This window comes from Bos indicus x Bos taurus, chromosome 20 (genome assembly GCF_003369695.1).
Source record: "Bos indicus x Bos taurus breed Angus x Brahman F1 hybrid chromosome 20, Bos_hybrid_MaternalHap_v2.0, whole genome shotgun sequence".
Taxonomy (NCBI): domain Eukaryota; kingdom Metazoa; phylum Chordata; class Mammalia; order Artiodactyla; family Bovidae; genus Bos; species Bos indicus x Bos taurus.
The window spans coordinates 16,703,121-16,721,139 of record NC_040095.1 but is presented as its reverse complement, the minus strand read 5'-3'; the positions used below and the strand labels follow the sequence as shown (position 1 = coordinate 16,721,139).

At 37.0% G+C, this 18,019-nt stretch overlaps 1 protein-coding gene across 3 annotated transcripts in view; it reads left to right on the top strand.

Moving 5' to 3' along the window:
• The window catches only part of IPO11 (importin 11), a 203,399-nt gene that overhangs the window by 101,158 nt on the left and 84,222 nt on the right, over positions 1–18,019 (top strand). For all 3 annotated transcript variants that reach the window (XM_027519916.1, XM_027519917.1, XM_027519919.1), the window contains exons 22-24: positions 5,778–5,854; positions 9,587–9,666; positions 10,090–10,170. In XM_027519916.1, the coding sequence (XP_027375717.1) occupies positions 5,778–5,854; positions 9,587–9,666; positions 10,090–10,170 (238 nt within the window). The remainder of the gene's footprint in view (positions 1–5,777; positions 5,855–9,586; positions 9,667–10,089; positions 10,171–18,019) is intronic.

Sequence of the window (18,019 nt, the reverse complement as noted above, 5' to 3'; positions counted from 1 at the left end):
ACACAGACTGAGCATTGACTAGAAATCTTTTTGCTTCATCTTACTGATGGCAGCAGTTTTCTTTGGGGCTAATCTACTTAAGATGTAGTTAACAATACAGGAAAGCTTTTAAAACTCCAATGTAAAAAACCTAGTATTGGAATTTAAAAAAGCAAGTCAAAGGAAGTATACATGGAACAAAGTGAACGTTTGTGGTGCCTCCCTCTGTCACTGCTCCCCCTCTCCTTCTCTTCCTTCCTTCAGTTTTCCTTGGGTGTTTAGGAGTGAATAGTTTTTTGATTCTTAGAAATTGTTTTTGGTGCAAATGCGAATGAATGGTCTGTAAACAACAGCAACAACAAATCAGAATACTAGATGAACAATTGTAAAACATAACTAGGTAGATACTTACTAATTTGCAATTTGTGTTTCTCATATTTTCTAGGTTATATTGTTTGAATTTAAATGACTTCTGGATGGTTTAATTGTGAACTAGCATGTGTTGGAGCCTTTTATATTCGTTTATTTTTATTTGTACAGCGTGGGTTACTCTAAATCAGAGGTTGGCAAACTTTTCCTGTAAAGGGGCAGATGGTAGGCTTCCTAGGCTTTGTCCTTTCTGTCCCAGAGATTCACCTCTGCTGTTGCAGTGTCAGAGCAGTCATAGACAATATGTATACAAATGGTTTCAGTTGTGCTCCAGTAAGACAGCATTTATAAAAATAGGGTGTGGACTGGATTTGGCCCATGAGCTATAGTTTGCCAACTTCTACTCTAGATTACAAATTAAAACAGTAATCTCTGGCAAATAGATTCTTTTCTGTAAACATATATATCATTTATCAGAAAATGAAAAATATAGTAAAGAGGTAGACTCATATGTTTATCAATGTAATTACAGATCTAGTATATTAATGTGTTAGTGAAAGGTGTACACAATTTTTAAGGATTACATAAACAGATAATAGGAATGCATTGCTCCACTAATGGTAATTCCTTTTTTCCTAGCCTTTCATTGTATATAAACAAAATTAAATCATTGGGATGCATTTTAAAAGTTTATCAAATTTACTAATGCTGCTGCTACTGCTGCTAAGTCACTTCAGTCGTGTCCGACTCTGTGTGACCCCATAGATGGCAGCCACCAGGCTCCCCCATCCCTGGAATTCTCCAGGCAAGAACACTGGAGTGGGTTGCCATTTCCTTCTCCAATGCAGGAAAGTGAAAAGTGAAAGTGAAGTCCCTCAGTCGTGTCTGACTCTTAGCGACCCCATAGACTGCAGCCTACCAGGCTCCTCTGTCCATGGGATTTTCCAGGCAAGAGTACTGGAGTGGGGTGCCATTGCCTTCTCCGTTACTAATGCTGAGATACTTTAAAGAATCAAAGTATACATTTCTTAATGTAATTTTCTTAGGGGGCTAGAACTCCTATTTGGAATCAGTATCCCAAACTCCTCTATTTGGAACACAGGTAGGCAGTCCTGTGTACATACCGCAGCATTAGGTTTGCCATCATGTTCTGATGATTACATCGTTTCTTATCTGTGAAATGAGGAAAAATAATTTCTACCTCACTTGGTTGTGTGAGCATGAGATACACATGATATATATGATTTATAAAGTCTGAGAATTGGTGAGGTTGCCTAGGAAGAAAAGGGCAGATAGAGAACATAGTGTTCTGGGCGGAATCCTGAAGAAAAAATTTTGAGGTTGCGTGAGAAGCTATCAGAGGAGGAAAACCAAGCCAAGAGAGAATATTTCTTAAAAGAGGGAATGGTTAATTATGTCAAATGTTGCTGATTGTCAGAGTAAGAGTAGTCCATAGTAAGGGTCAAGGGAGATGATAGGAGGGGTTTCAGTGGAGTAGTGAGAACAGGAGGAGGAAGAGAGTAGACCGAAGAATAAATTGGAGTTAAGTGCAGCCTATGAGCATTGGCAAGTTGTTTGAGAGCTTCGACTATGAAAAGGATGTTGAAGTTGGGCAACAGTTGGCCAGTGTAGGAATGAAGATCTGGAGGTATGATGAGGCTTGAGAGAGTGAGATAATTGAGGGAGGCAAGAAGGGATGGGATTCAGCGTGAATGGAGGGGTTGATTTTTTTTTTTTTTTTTCCTCCTTTAGATAGCAGGGATAGTTCATCTATTTTAACTGGAGACAGAGAGATTTTTGTATTGTAGTAGAATAAGATGGGAGGATATTCCATCTCATAACTTCTATTTTCTCAACAAAATATGAAGGATAGTCATCAACTGAGTGTTACAGGCTGGAATGGGAGTATTTAACAAGATGAGAAAGATTTGTGGGGACAAAAGTATAAAACAGTTACCTTGGGGAATAGAAATTTGAACTGATAAGGAGGTGCAAGTTGTTATTTGTTATATGCAAAGTGAAATTCTTCAGATTGATCATGTGATTTTTTTTTTCCCTCATAACTTCTTTGACCCAACATTGTTATTTTTTTGCTGATATTAAAGTAAATGATTTAGGCCTGGATTTATTGCATTGTAAATACAACATACCACTTGTACAAGTTTTTTAAACTTAATTTGAATTTTAGTGACTTATTATAGTAATATGTGCACATAAATAGTAATAATAGTATTGAAGATGCAGACTTTCATGAATATCTATGATATCTATTCTTTTTAACTTGTAGATTGTTTGTTCACATTATTTTGGTTTTTTATCCTGACACTGATCTGTTAAAATATCCCATTCAGTTTTCTTCATGTGAGTGCCCCTGTTCACTTCTAGCATTTTTGAACTGTAAGTTAAACAAGATATTCACTGCACAAAATTTTGATACTTTTGTATAGTGTTATAAGATTTAAGAAATAAAATATATTTAAAATTTTTTGTGAAGTAACGTGATATATGTTTAAATTCTTTTGCATTTAAATTTAATCTTATATTAATATTGTATGGTTTGTTTCATTTAGATTAAATTTTTTTTTATTTTATTTTTGGCTTGCTGAATCTTTGTTGCTGCATGGGCTTTTTTCTAGTTGAGGTGAGTTGGGGCTGCTCTGTAGTTGGAGTAGGCGGGCTTCTCACTGAAGGTGGCTTCTCTTGTTGTGGAGCACAGGCTCTGGGGCACACAGGCTTCGGTAGTTGCAGCTCCCAGGCTCCAGAGCACAGGCTCAATAGTTGTGGAGCAAGGAACACAAATAGTTGTTCCTTGGCATGGGGGGTCTTCCCGGATCAGAGATCAAACCCATGTCTCCTGCATTGGCAGGCAGATTCTTTACCACTAAGCCACCAGGGAAGCCCTGTTTTGTTTAGATGTGACTTTACTATCTATGTTCATCTTTTACATTTTAGCTTTTTTATTTGAAATTTAGTTATGTTCCTATACAGAGCAAATTTTTAAATTTTGTATTTTAACCTAACCAGGGATGCTTTACTTCAAAAGAATTTTTATAGTCATATGTTTATTTGTTGAATTGATATATCTTTTTACTTTATGCCCTCTCTTTTGTACATTTTTTGGAAGGTTAACATTAAGTTTTAATTTCTCTATGCAAAGATATAGGTACCTATATCTTTGTCTAATTATTTATCAAAGTAGTTAACTTTTCCTTTTCCTTGATGGTAAAGAATTTAGTGTTTTGACTTTTTCTTACTTCCTCTCCTTTCCAAGTCTTTATTTTTTAATATGAAATTATAAACCATGTAATTTTATTTTTAAGTAGTTTCAATTCTTCAAATCTTTTCCCTCTTTGGAATAGCATGGTTTATACTATGGAAACTACCATAGGAAGTGAGAGTGACAGTGACTTGAGTGGCATTTTACTAAAGTAATGATAGTGGAAGGGAAAGAACAAGCTTCAGACACTCTTTTTTGGATCTGTTGAGTAAGAGTGTTTTTAAACATCTAGCATTTAGAATATGCCCTCCAATGTTTTTCTCAGTGAAACCTCAGGACTGGAGTGGAGTTTTTCTTTTGGTTCATGGTTATTTTAAAGATGAATAGGATTTTTTTTTTAAGCTTACTTGAAATTTTATTCTTTAAAAATGAAATGAAATCCTGTTGTTGTTGTTGTTTTTAAACTGGTTTTTTATTAACATATAGTTGATTTACAATGTTGTGTTAATATCTTCCATACACTAGAGTGACTCAGTTATACACATACATACAGTCTTTTTTTATATTCTTTTCCATTATGGTTTATCCCAGGATGTTGAATATAGTTCCCTGTGCTGTGCAGTAGGACCTGTTTATCCGTTCCGTATGTAATAGCTTGCGTCTACTAACCCCAGATTCCCAGTGCATTTCCCTCCTCTCTCCCTCCCGCTTGGGAACCACAAGCCTGTTCTCTGTGTCTGAGTCTATTTCTGTTTGTAGATAGGTTTATTTGTACCATATTTTAGATTCCATGTGTAAATGGTATCATATGGTATTTGTCTTTCTCTTTCGAATCCTGTTACTATTGATCAAGGTAAGGTGTCCAAAGGCATCACTCCTTGTGCTGTTGAGAAGTACTTCATTTGGGGGTACCTGGTTTTCCCTGTGTAATCCCCTGCCTAGATTACCTGATTTTGTCATTTAACATTTGTGAAGTCTTTCGTAGACACAAAATAATATGGGGGTCATGTTGTTTATAATTATTTGTAACTTACATAAAATGAAAACTCATTTTCCATACTCTGGGTAAGAAATAGAAGAGTGAGACTGTCTGTGAAGCCAGTGTTATGGCAAGTTTGTTCTATGCTGGGGTAACCCACTGTACCAGTTTTTTTGTTTTCATTTCTTGATTTTCTTTCTTGTGTTTTTATATTTTTAAAATCACATACATGTGTGTATCTCTAAACAGTATATTTTAACTTTTTATGAATTGTATCATGTATGTTCTAACTTGGTTCTTTTGCTTCCTGTTTTGAGATAGATCTATAGTGATGAGCCTAATGGTGTGACTGTAATGATTCACTTACTCATTTGCCACTTTGTTTGATGTTCAAATAATGCAACTCTGAACATTCTTGTGCATGACTCCTAGAGCAAATGTGTAAGACCGTATGCCCTAGTATACGTTTCTGCCTAGAAACAGTTCCAGGTCATAGCTATATACACATATCCATATTCAGTATTACTGGATAGTAGCGGTTTCCCTAAGTGATTATATCAACTTGCATTGCTGTCAGCACTGTGCAAGTTAGTGTTTTATTGCTTTGACAGTACATGGTATGTCACACTTAATATTTTGCCGATTGATGGGGTAAAATTGTACCTTGTTTTGGTTATAATTTGTATTTTCTTAATTACTAGTTACATATCTTTATATATTTTATAGTCGGGTTTATTGTCAACCATTGTATCTTGTGTGAAATATTTGTTCATGTGTTCTGTCCATTTTTCTCTTGACTTTTTAAAAAAATATCATTCCCTTGTTAAGCATATCTATTGAAAACAATCTTCTCCCAGTATGTAACTTTTATGTTTTAACTTTTTTGAGACAGCTTTTGGTACATGATAGTTGTTAACTTTAGTGTAGTTATTAGTCTTTTTCTAGACTTTTTCTAATCTGATGCCATAAAAATCTTCTGACCTCTTGTAAAACCTGACTTTTCTCGTATAAATCCTGGAATTAATTTCTGTATTTTGTATGGAGGAGAGGTTTGGTGTCTCACCACAAAAGACTGAGTAGTCCCTTTTTTAAAAAAAAAAAAATTTTCTGTATTGTCTATTTTGCTTTCTTCCTTTAAATGGGACAGGTTTTGAAATACTTCAGTTGTATTGTTAATAGTTTTAAAGGCTGTGGAAGGTGATTTAATCATCTTTCTTTACCCCTGCTTCCTAGGTTAGTGACTTTGGAAAACAGCCCATGTATTACACCAGAGTTGCTTCGTATATTTCAGAATATGTCACCACTTCTAGGTAAGTTTTAAAGCATAAAATTACTACTGTTCTACAGGCAGCTGTAAATTATACCTTCCATTTTTAATAAACCCTTGATTTTAAGAAATAAGTTGGGTAGTATTTTAATAGTTTCTGAATTTTTTTCCTACAGTATAACTTTTTAGAACTATTTCTGTGTATTAAAGAGCAAACACTAAATTTACTTAATTGAAAAAGTCGTTTCATGCTATCAGTTGTTCATAAATGAGCTCTATACATACTTCTGATTTAGCTAAGGAATCACCAAAATAAAGATTATTACATATTAGAAAAGAACTTATTGTTCGTTGAGGTATTATTTATGTATGGGCTTGAAATAAGGAAGCTTAATTTTCTTTTTTAAAAGTTCTTTATTCATTCAGGTCAGCGTTAGTTGTTGGGTCTTAGATGCACACACAGGGTCTCCACTGTGTGATTTTCATCGCGTCTTCGGGATCTTTTGTTGTGGCACATGGACTCTCTAGTTGTGGCGCGTAGGCTTAGTTGCCCTGAGACCTGTGGGATCTTAGTTCCCTGACCAGGGACTGAACTCTTTGCCTCTGCATTGCAAGGTGGATTCTTAACCACTGGGCCACCAGGCAAGTCCCTGGAAGCTTAATGTTTTGAAGCAACACTTTTGACATGTGACATCAGAGAACTAGACACTGTGCTAGGGTTAGGCTCTTTAGTCTCTGTTAGCTATCATGGATGATAGGTAGTTTGATTCCTTTCTGAACGTGAACATGTATTCTGATGATACTTAACCATAGAAAGCCAATGCTTGTCTGCTACATATCGGCCACCATTCACAAGTATGTGATATCTTAAATTTACAAAAAATACTGTCTAGAGAAGTTATTTTGTGTGTAATTTTTACCAGTGCAGATTCACATTTAACTTGTATAGACTATTTAAGAGTTGTATATAGTGCTATTTACTGGCCTTTTGATTCTTTTTCAGTCTGCAGACTACTGCTATTTAAAAACATTGTTTATTTACAAAATGTAAAAACTGTTTATGTTTATTCCATTCAGAGTTCCCAATCTTTAATACTTACCCACGGAGCGTCTTTTAACTCCTCTCTTTTGGGGAATATACTGCATTGTAAGACATTTAATAGCATCCTCACAACCCACTGGATGCTAGTTTTCACAGCCAGAGTTTCCAGACATGGCCACATGTCCCCTAGAGGGCAAAATTGCCCATGGTTGAGAACATTTGAATTAAATTATTCACAGTCTGAAAATAAATGCAGGTCTATTGCATGGTCATCTCCTCTTGATACTTGGACCAGACAATAACTTTTTTTTAATCAGAGTTTTACTAGGAACTCATAGATAACAATGAATAGTGTTCAATATACTTTAAGATAAATTTATTAATTTTAGGGGTATTTTTTTTACTATTACTATGTAGTATTTGTTTAAGATAGCATTCCTTAGTATAAGCTGTACTTGGCATGATGGAGGCATGGAAAACAGTATAAAGTGACCTAATTGCTCTTTGCTTGTATACATTAATCTAGAAATAGCTTTTAAAATATCTGTGAGAAGAGATGGGAACTGTGGTTTTCAAAATCAAATCTTTTTTAAATATTGTTTTCTTCTTCATAGACGTTGGTAAAATTTTAGATGGCAGTGATTTAGAAATTATATTTGGTGACATACCCAGAATGTAATCATTCTGAATTTTTACTAAAGTGTAGACCCTTCTGCTATATTTATCACGGAGGTTGCCAAGTAGTTTTCTGTTCATTGTTTGTCTGTTAAACAGTGTGTCCAAGTTCAGACTTTACTGGACTTGCTCCTTAAGGAGAAAAGGACAGTGTGAAGTTTTCATTAGGATGACTTTATCCAATATAATTGTCTATTCTTTTATCCTGACATTTTGTCTTCTGTTGTGAAACGGCTTCCCTGGTGGCTCAGATAGTAAAGAATCTGGCTGCAATGCAGGAGACCCGGGTTCGATTACTGGGCCCGTAGATCCCTGGAAAAGGCATTGGCAAACCACTCCAGTGTTCTTGCCCATGGACTGAGGAGCCTGGCAGGCTATAGTCCATGGGCTTGCCAAGAGCCCACGACTGAGATACTAACACTTTCGTATATTTAGGTGACAGCCTTTGTTATTTCTGTCTTTGATTAGCATGGTAACGAGTTGGTTAGTCTCTGTCCCCTCTACATTCTCATTTTAACTGATACGTTAAATCCTAGAATATACAAAATAATTCCTTTGAAACGTTTTGAATTTGGGTTATGTTTTTCATCTATTGGTGAAAATATACGGGTGGGTTCAGTTCAGTTGCTTTGTCATGTCCAACTCTTTGCGACCCCATGGACTGTAGCACACTAGGCTTCCCAGTCTATCACCGACTCCCAGAGCTTGCTTAAACTCATGTCCAAGGAGTCAGTGATGCCATCCAACCATCTCATCCTCTGTTGTCCCCTTCTTCTCCTGCCTTCAGTCTTTCCCCGCATCAGGATCTTTCCCAATGAGTCAGTTCTTAACAGACAAACCAAGTATTGTAGTTTCAGCTTTAGCATCAGTCCTTCCAATGTATATTCAGGACTGATTTCCTTTAAGATTGACTGGTTGGATCTCCTTGCAGTCCAAGGGACTCTCAAGCGTCTTCTCCAACACCACAGTTCAAAAGCATCAATTCTTTGGCGTTCAGCTTTCTTTATAGTCCAACTCTTAAAATATATACATGAGTACTGGAAAAACCGTAGCTTTGACTAGATGGATCTTTGTTGGCAAAGATACATCTCTGCTTTTTAATATGTTCTCTAGGTTGGTCATAGCTTTTCTTCCAAGGAGCAACCGTCTTTTATGGGTCATTCTCATCTAAATAGAATATCTTCTCACTTTGCTAGGATATGAGTTAGATAAGAACCCAGAGCCTACACTTTTGCCAGGAAACATTTTTTAGTCTGTCCTATTGGAAGTGCATATGATTTCTAAAATAGTAGCAATACAAAATGAAAAGTTTTAGACATAGATGATATTTTGGAATCATGTTTTGATTTGTATAATTAATACATATAATCTATATTCTGTTCTATCATTATTGTTTGTGATAAGACATGTAAAATAGCACTGCATATACATTTGATCATACTCAATTTTAACAAAATGGTTTTTTGCTTTGCACTTTGAAAGGAATACCTAAAAGTAATATTATTTTCCTATACTATTCTGGTAATAATACTTTTAAGAACATTTTCTATGTGTAGGTTTTTCATGGGGGAGTGGATTTGAATAACAAAGCCCAAGAGTTGGGAATTATAATTTTCAAAGTATAACAGGCACTCTTTTAAGTAGGGTTACATGTTCAATGCCAGCACAGTAGACACTCAGTAAAAGCTTACTGAATGAACCCATTTAAGCAGATGTCAGAATTTGATGATAAAATGATTCAGTTGCATGCAGTTTGTCATGCTGGTACTAGAAATTTAATTTGAAATGAAAGGTTGGATTATGTAGTTATTTTCTGAAAGGAAAGAAAAGGGAGCTTAGTATTTTCTAAGTTGTTTTAAGTAATGGGAGGTATATGGAAAGCTTTAAGTTACAGGTTAATGCCAGTTTTTAGATAGATATTGATGTACTGGCAGTCAGAATAGCATTCAGAAAAGATTTATAAAGAAGGGCATGTAGCTTAGCTTTAAATGAATTGCTTCATTTAAACTGATTTGGAACAATTAATTAATTTGTTCTTTATTATTACTATTTTGGCAGAACTAAGTTCAGAAAGTGTCAGAACCTGCTTTAAGATCATCAATGGTTATATCTTTTTATCATCAACTGAATTTTTACAGGTATGTTGTAGCTTTTGCATTGTTAGAATTTATATAGTTATTATTTGATTGTTTCCTCTTTGAAATCAGAAATCTTATTTTGAAGCTTTTTCAAAGTATAAAAGATTGACTTATTACTTTGATTGGGGGGATCATCATAAGCACTGCCCACTGCAAAGGTGATGCAGTTCCATGAATTACATTATTTAACACAAAATATGCTCTACATATAAATATATCCTTACATTGCTACAAAAATCAGAATAGGAGTAAACTGTATTTTTATTTCCTAAACTTTTCCTACAGAGTTTTAATTGAAATTTTATATACTGAGAGCTCTAGTATCTAATATTCAAATAGATTGAGTCCCAAATTCAATATTATGCCTTTTTTGATATTACAGATATATTCATATGTATAATTTGACTTTTCATTGCATTTCAGACCTATGCAGTAGGTCTATGTCAGTCCTTTTGTGAACTACTAAAGGAAATTACTACAGATGGTCAAGTTCAAGTGCTGAAGGTACTGTCATCTTTCTAATGAATATTGTTGTAAGTTTTCCATCTGTATTTTGTGAGATTGGACCTTCAATTGGGTTTGGATGATTGACAAGAAAGGGAAGAGTAATTCTGGACAGAGTATTTTCTTTTAGCAGTATTAAATTGGTGTTAATACTTCTGGACTAGAGATCAGAAATCTGATTGTGCATATAAGTCACCTGAAGATGTTGTTAAAATGCACATTTCACATTTCTAACAAAGTGTCTGCTGATGAGTCCCCAAAGTCTTCCCCGCCCCTATCCTGAGACTTCACCTTGTATAATAAGGGTTTAAAAACTTATAAATTACCCAAAGGGTGGTGACGTCTGATACTTCTCACCTGTCCAGTTTGTTCACCTGCTTTTGGGACACAGTATCCCACTATAATTTGGCACTTTTAATTTGGATTGTCTATTGAATTTAGAGTACCAAGCTCGTATGAATTGTGTATAACAAAGAACCAGTGTTGCATCATTGCATTGTATACCTGAAGCTGATATAGTGTAATATGTCAGTTATATCCCCATTTAAAAAAAAAAACTTGATAGGCTATGAGTTTATTTTTATGCATTATATCTTTATGGAATCACTATATCTCTATATATTGTATATAGTTTGTATAATTAAGAACAGGCTCGAGTTATCTATACATCTACATATTAAAGATATAAATTGTATCAAATGTATATACTTAGATATAAATATTTTAAATATATGTTAATATATCTTTACATGTATATATGTGGTTCATATACACTTCCTTTGTATGGAACTTTCTGAGAAGGTGTTCTTGTTAAAAGCATCTATTTTTTGTTTCTAATTTCTTAGCTATGTTTTAAGTCAGATATGAGAGCTGATTAGGTGAAGTGTTATTATAACATAGCCAAGTAGCATTTTTTGTGTGTGAAAGTCCTGGCTTTAGATCCTAAAAGCTATTTGATTTCCTCCCAGTGAAATGAAAATGTGCTTTCCCAAAAAGGTTCGTTGTTAGAAATGCATTAACCACAGTAATCAAAGCAGCAATCCATAGTATATTTCGGGAAACTAAGTGGGTATTAGTTTGTATAGATAGTAAAGTCTTCTTTCATATTAACCAACCACTGGAACATATTCAAGCATCACACTGTTTAATGTTCTGTTCTTCAGACATTTATTATACACTTATATGCTCGTATAACGCTGCAGATATCTGTGTTAATATGCATGTTAATTTGATTTTCAAATGGCTGCATTTAGTATCACTGCTGATTATTCAGTTTCACCATGTGGGTCAGTCCAGTTCAGTCACTCAGTCATGTCCGACTCTTTGTGACCCCATGGACTGCAGCACGCCAGGCCTCCCTGTCCATCACTAACTCCTGGAGCTTACTCAGACTTGGGTCCATCGAGTCGGTGATGCCATCCAGCCATCTCATCCTCTGCCGTCCCCTTCTCCTCCAGCCTTAAATCTTTCCCAGCATCAGGGTCTTTCCCAATGAGTCAGTTCTTCTCATCAGGTGGCCAGAGTATTGGAGTTTCAGCTTCAGCATCAGTCCTTCCAATGAATACCCAGGACTGATCTCCTTTAGGATGAACTGGTTGGATCTCCTTGCAGTCCCAGGGACTCTCAAGAGTCTTCTCCAACACCACAGTTCAAAAGCATCAGTTCTTCAGCGCTCAGCTTTCTTCACAGTCCAACTCTCACATCCATACACGACTACTGGAAAAACCATAGCCTTGACTAGATGAACCTTTGTTGTCAAAGTAATATCTCTGCTTTTTAATATGATGTCTAGATTGGTCATAACTTTCCTTCCATGGAGCAGGCGTCTTTTTATTTCATGTTTGCAGTCACCATCTGCAGTGATTTTGGAGCCCAAAAATAAAGTCTGACACTGTTTCCCCATCTATTTCCCATGAAGTGATGGGACCGGATGCCATGATCTTCGTTTTCTAAATGTTGAGCTGTAAGCCAACTTTTTCACTGTCCTCTTTCACTTTCATCAAGAGGCTTTTTAGTTCATCTTCACTTTCTGCCATAAGGGTGGTATCATCTGCATATCTGAGGTTATTGATATTTCTCCTAGCAATCTTGACTCCAGTTTGTGCTTCATCCAGCCCAGCGTTTTTCATGACGTACTCTGCATAGAAGTTAAATAAGCAGAGTGACAATATAGAGCCTTGACGTACTCCTTTCTGGATTTGGAACCAGTCTATTGTTCCATGTCCAGTTCTAACTGTTGCTTCTTGACCTGCATATAGGTTTCTCAAGAGGCAGGTCAGGTGGTCTGGTATTCCCATCTCTTTCAGAATTTTACACAGTTTGTTGTGATCCACAGAGTCAAAGGTATTGGCGTAGTCAATAAAGCAGAAATAGATGTTTTTCTGGAACTCTCTTGCTTTTTTGATGATCCAGTGGATGTTGGCAATTTGATCTCTGGTTCCTCTGCTTTTTCTAAATCCAGCTTGAACATCTAGAAGTTCAGAGTTTATGTGCTGTTGAAGCCTGGCTTGGAGAATATTGAGCATTAATTTGTTAGCATGTGAGATGAGTGCGGTAGTTTGAGCATACTTTGTCATTGTCTTTCGTTGGTATTGGAATGAAAACTGACCTTTTCCAGTCCTGTGGCACTGCTGAGTTTTCCGAATTTGCTGACATATTGAGTGCAGCACTTTCACAGCATCATCTTATACGATTTGAAATAGCTCAACTGGAATTCCATCACTTCCTCTAGCTTTGTTCTTAGTGATGCTGCTTCCTAAGAGCCACTTGACTTTGCATTCCAGAATGTCTGGCTCTAGGTGAGTGATCACACCATTGTGATTATCTGGATCATGAAGATCTTTTTTGTATAGTTGATCTGTGTATTCTTGCTACCTCTTCTTAATATCTTCTGCTTCTGTTAGGTTCATACTATTTCTGTCCTTTATTGTGCCCGTCTTTGCATGAAAAGTTCCCTTGGTATCTCTGATTTTCTTGAAGAGATCTCTAGTCTTCCCATTCTATTGTTTTCCTCTATTTCTTTTCACTGATCACTGAGGAAGGCATTCTTATCTCTCTTTGCTATTCTTTGGAACTCTGCTTTCAAATGGGTATATATTTCCTTTTCTCCTTTGCCTTTCACTTCTCTTCTTTTCACAGCTATTTGTAAGGCCTCCTCAGACAACCATTTTGTCTTTTTCTTGGGGATGGTCTTTATCACTGCCTCCTGTAGAATGTCATGAATCTCTGTCCATAGTTCTTCAGGCACCCTGTCTGTTAGATCTAATCCCTTCAGTCTATTTGTCACTTCCATCATATAAGTGATTTGATTTAGGTCATACCTGAATGGTCTAGTCGTTTTCCCTACTTTCTTCAATTTAAGTCTGAATTTGGCAATAAGGAGTTCATGATCTGAGCCACAGTCAGCTCCCGGTCTTGTTTTTGCTGACTGTGTAGAGGTTCTCTGTCTTCGGCTGCAAAGAATATAATCAGCCTGATTTTGGTGTTGACCTTCTGGTGATGTCCATGTGCAGAGTCTTCTCTTGTGTTGTTGGAAGAGGGTGTTTGCTATGACCAGTGTGTTCTCTTGGCAAAACTTTATTAGCCTTTGCCCTGCTTCATTCTATACTCAGAGGCCAAATTGCCTGTTACTCCAGGTATTTCTTGACTTCCTACTTTTGCATTCCAGTCCCCTATAATGATGGAGAAGGCAATGGCACCCCACTCCAGTACTCTTGCTTGGAAAATCCCCATGGACGGAGGAGCCTGGTAGGCTGCAGTCCATGGGGTTGCTAAGATTCGGACATGACTGAGTGACTTCACTTTCACTTTTCACTTTCATGCATTGGAGAAGGAAATGGCAACTCACTCCACTGTTCTTGTCTGGAGAATCCCAGGGATGGGGTAGCCTGATGGGCTTCTGTCTATGGGGTCGCACAGAGTTGGATACGACTGAAGTGACTTAGCAGCAGTAGCAGCCCCTATAATGGAAAGGACTCTTTTTGGGTGTTAGTTCTAGAAGGTCTTGTAGGTCTTCATAGAGCCATTCAATTTCAGCTTCACCTGACCGTGTGATTCAGGTGTCAGCAAACTTTTTGTATAGTACATGTTTTAGGTTTTGTGGGCCATAGCGTTTTTGTCTCAAGTGTTTATTTCTGTTGTTGTCGATTGAAGCAGGCATAGACTACATGTATCCAACAGAATCATGCAGTTGTTTGGATCTGGCCCAGCAGCATTGTCTGCCACCCCCTGGTGTTGATCTTCAGTGCGTTCTTCTAGGCACACGTGATAGGGAAACCACAGTTTCTGCTCTTGAGCAGTCATTCTTTTGGGGTTGGAAGCTGGTAAACAGTTAGCCCATATTTACTGTTACATAGTTTTAGATTAGAGGTGTCTCCGATTACCTGGTGAACTTTTTGTAAATTTGAGTACGACATAAGATGTTAGGATTTCTTTTTAAAAAGTTCCCCAGGTGATTTTCATGAACACTTTCTACTATTAGACGTTGCTATCTGTTTGCTTTATGTTCCTCTGGGAGTATAGAAGTGATCTTCCAACCCAGCATTTTGTAGAGAACATTTTTCAGAGAGAGGGAGTTGAGATGGGAGCTGAGTCTTAACTGTTTGGTAGGGTTAGGGTTGCCGATAAAACATAGTATTTCATTTGCTAAATCTGGCAATCCTAGCAGGGTGAATTAGATTAATACAGTGTTAAATACTGCAGAGAAGTGAACAAGAACAGAGGGACTATTGTGAGAATTATCTGTTGAGGGTGGGGATAATGGTGTTATTTAAAACCTTTAGTATCTGTAAATTGGAGAGGTTCATATGCCAAATTACTGAAGTGTTAAATTGTAAAGCGATGAGAAAATGATGATATCATTAAGAATGATATTTGTTTCCTAGGGCTAGCATAACAAAGTACCGCAATCTGAGTGGTTTATAACAACAGGAACTAATCTATAGTATTTATAGTGATTATCTCTCTCACAGAGTTCTAGAAACTAGAAGTCGGAAATCAAGGTGTCGGTAGGGCTACCCTGTCTCTGAGGACTCTAGAGGAAAATCTGTTCCATGCCTTTTTCTTAGCTTCTGGTAGTTAGCAGCAATTTCTGACTTCCTTCGCTTAAATATGCGTCACTCCAGTCTTTGCCTCAGTTGTCACATGACCTTCTCCTTATATCTCTGTCTTCTCTTCTTATAAGGACACCAGTCATAATGGGTTAAGTGTGTGTTACTCACTCAGTCATGTCAAACTCTTGCAACCCCACGGACTGTATTCTGCCAGAGTCCTCTGTCCGTGGGATTTCCCAGGCAAGAATACTGGAGTGGGTTGCCAGTTCCTTCTCAAGCTTCCTGATGCAGGGATCGAACCTGGGTGTCCCCCATTGCAGGCAGATTCTTTACCCTCTGAACCACCAGGGATGGGGCCTATCCTGATGACTCCATCTTAATTATACCTGCAAAGATCTTCCCGGCTCTCCTGAATTGGCAGACTGACTCCCCCAACCAAGCCACCCGGGAGGCCCCTCAGTATTCATTCTTAAATGAATTCTATCTTGTTGCTATTTAAGAATGATTCAGTTAAAGTGTCATCGTAGACTTCTGAGGGATTTCTTGCAGAAAGGCTTTTAACCAGGCTTGAAATAAAATGTTCTTTGGTTAATTCTGATTTTTCCCAGAAAGATTTTTTATCTAACCCATTACATTCTTCAGCACACTCTCTTATTTGACATTTTATGTTTGAAATCACAATGGAAACTTAAATCCAAAATCATAGTATTGTAAGCTAGGAAGTGGGCAAATATAGAATGAAAATACAGCAGAACTCTTTGGTTTTAATTTCATAGGTTCTTTGGTTTCTTTTTTAGAGTAGGGGATAAAGGGTGGGAGTATAGGCCTTTGTTCCTGAGAAGCTTTTGCTGTGACATAAGAGTAATAATCTGTGTGTGACTTGTCTTGACCCCAGATACTTGAGGCTTGTTTCCCACCATGTGTCTATCAACCTCACTTCTAATTTCAAAGTATTCTAGCCCTAAAGCTTACAAGCCAAGTAACATTTTTCCTGTTGTTCGCTAAAATGTTGTTGTGAATTTTTATTGCATTTAAGCTCTTACCAAACTGATTATGTTGAGGAACTTCCATCTGTCTTATAGAATTTCAGCTTCATCTTTTGCCTCAGTGATAGTTTCTTTTCTGAAAGTAGCGATACAAGGAATGGATACTTGGAACTTAATTCTGTTTGAGAAATAACTGATTGGCAATGTGGGAGTGATAGAAATTTGAGAGAAAGTTGCCTTGTCATTTTGCTGTTGCCTTTGTAGATTTTTCAGTGTGTGATTTATCTTTCTCTTCTTGACTGTAAGCTTTTCCATGAGCCTAAGTTTAGTAAATAATAACTGCATGTGGAATGTTATTTTCTCCTTGACCTGTGTCTTGGTTTTGTACACCCAGCTCTGCTACTTACACATTCTTGAGTACATTCTGGACTTAAATTCTCATATTTATTGTAAAAGCTGTTACACTATATGATTTTAATAATCTGTAATTACCATTATCTGAAATTCTTGTGTTAAAGTATAATCTATAAATTCTAACTGATGAAAAACTTAGAATTTTTCTTACATTTAAACACCTACCAGAAAAAATTTAAATGGATTTTTCCTCCTGCTTTTCTGCAATATTATTAGTAAAGTAATAGTTGAAAGACAGCTTGTTCATCATACAGAATGAGATTGTGAAATTTATTTAAAAATGAGGCAAGTTTTTAGGATATGTCCTAAGAGGAATATTTTCTCTTACTATTTAAGTTATATTCTTGATGTAGTATAACTTAGCAGATGACTTAAGCAAAACTGTTACAATTAGAATATTGTCTCTGCTACCTCACAGCTGGGTGAGGTGAGCAAGTTAATCTCTAATCCTCAATTTTGATCTGTCAAATAAGGATAAAAACTTTACCTACTTCCTAGGGTTGAGGTAAGGATTGCATAACCTTATATGTATAGGCCACTTAAAACATTGCCTATCATATACTCAGCCAGTACAAGTGTTCAGATCAGATTTGATCAGACAGTCACTCAGTCGTGTCCGACTCTTTGCGACCCCATGAATCGCAGCACGCCAGGCCTCCCTGTCCATCACCAACTCCCTGAGTTCACTCAAACTAACGTCCATCGAGTCAGTGATGCCATCCAGCCATCTCATCCTCTGTCGTCCCCTTCTCCTCTTGCCCCCAATCCTTCCCAGCATCAGAGTCTTTTCCAATGAGTCAACTCTTCACATGAGGTGGCCAGAGTACTGGAGTTTCAGCTTTAGCATCATTCCTTCCAAAGAAATCCCAGGGCTGATCTCCTTCAGAATGGACTGGTTGGATCTCCTTGCAGTCCAAGGGACTCTCAAGAGTCTTCTCCAACACCACAGTTCAAAAGCATCAATTCTTCGGCGTTCAGCCTTCTTCACAGTCTAACTCTCACATCCATACATGACCACAGGAAAAACCATAGCCTTGACTAGACGAACCTTTGTTGGCAAAGTAACATCTCTGCTTTTGAATATGCTATCTAGGTTGGTCATAACTTTCCTTCCAAGGAGTAAGCGTCTTTTAATTTCATGGCTGCAGTCACCATCTGTAGTGATTTTGGAGCCCAGAAAAATAAAGTCTGACACTGTTTCCACTGTTTCCCCATCTATTTGCCATGCAGTGATGGGACCGGATGCCATGATCTTCCTTTTCTGAATGTTGAGCTTTAAGCCAATGTTTTCACTCTCCACTTTCACCTTCATCAAGAAGCTTTTTCGTTCCTCTTCACTTTCTGCCATAAGGGTGGTGTCATCTGCATATCTGAGGTTATTGATATTTCTCCCGTCAA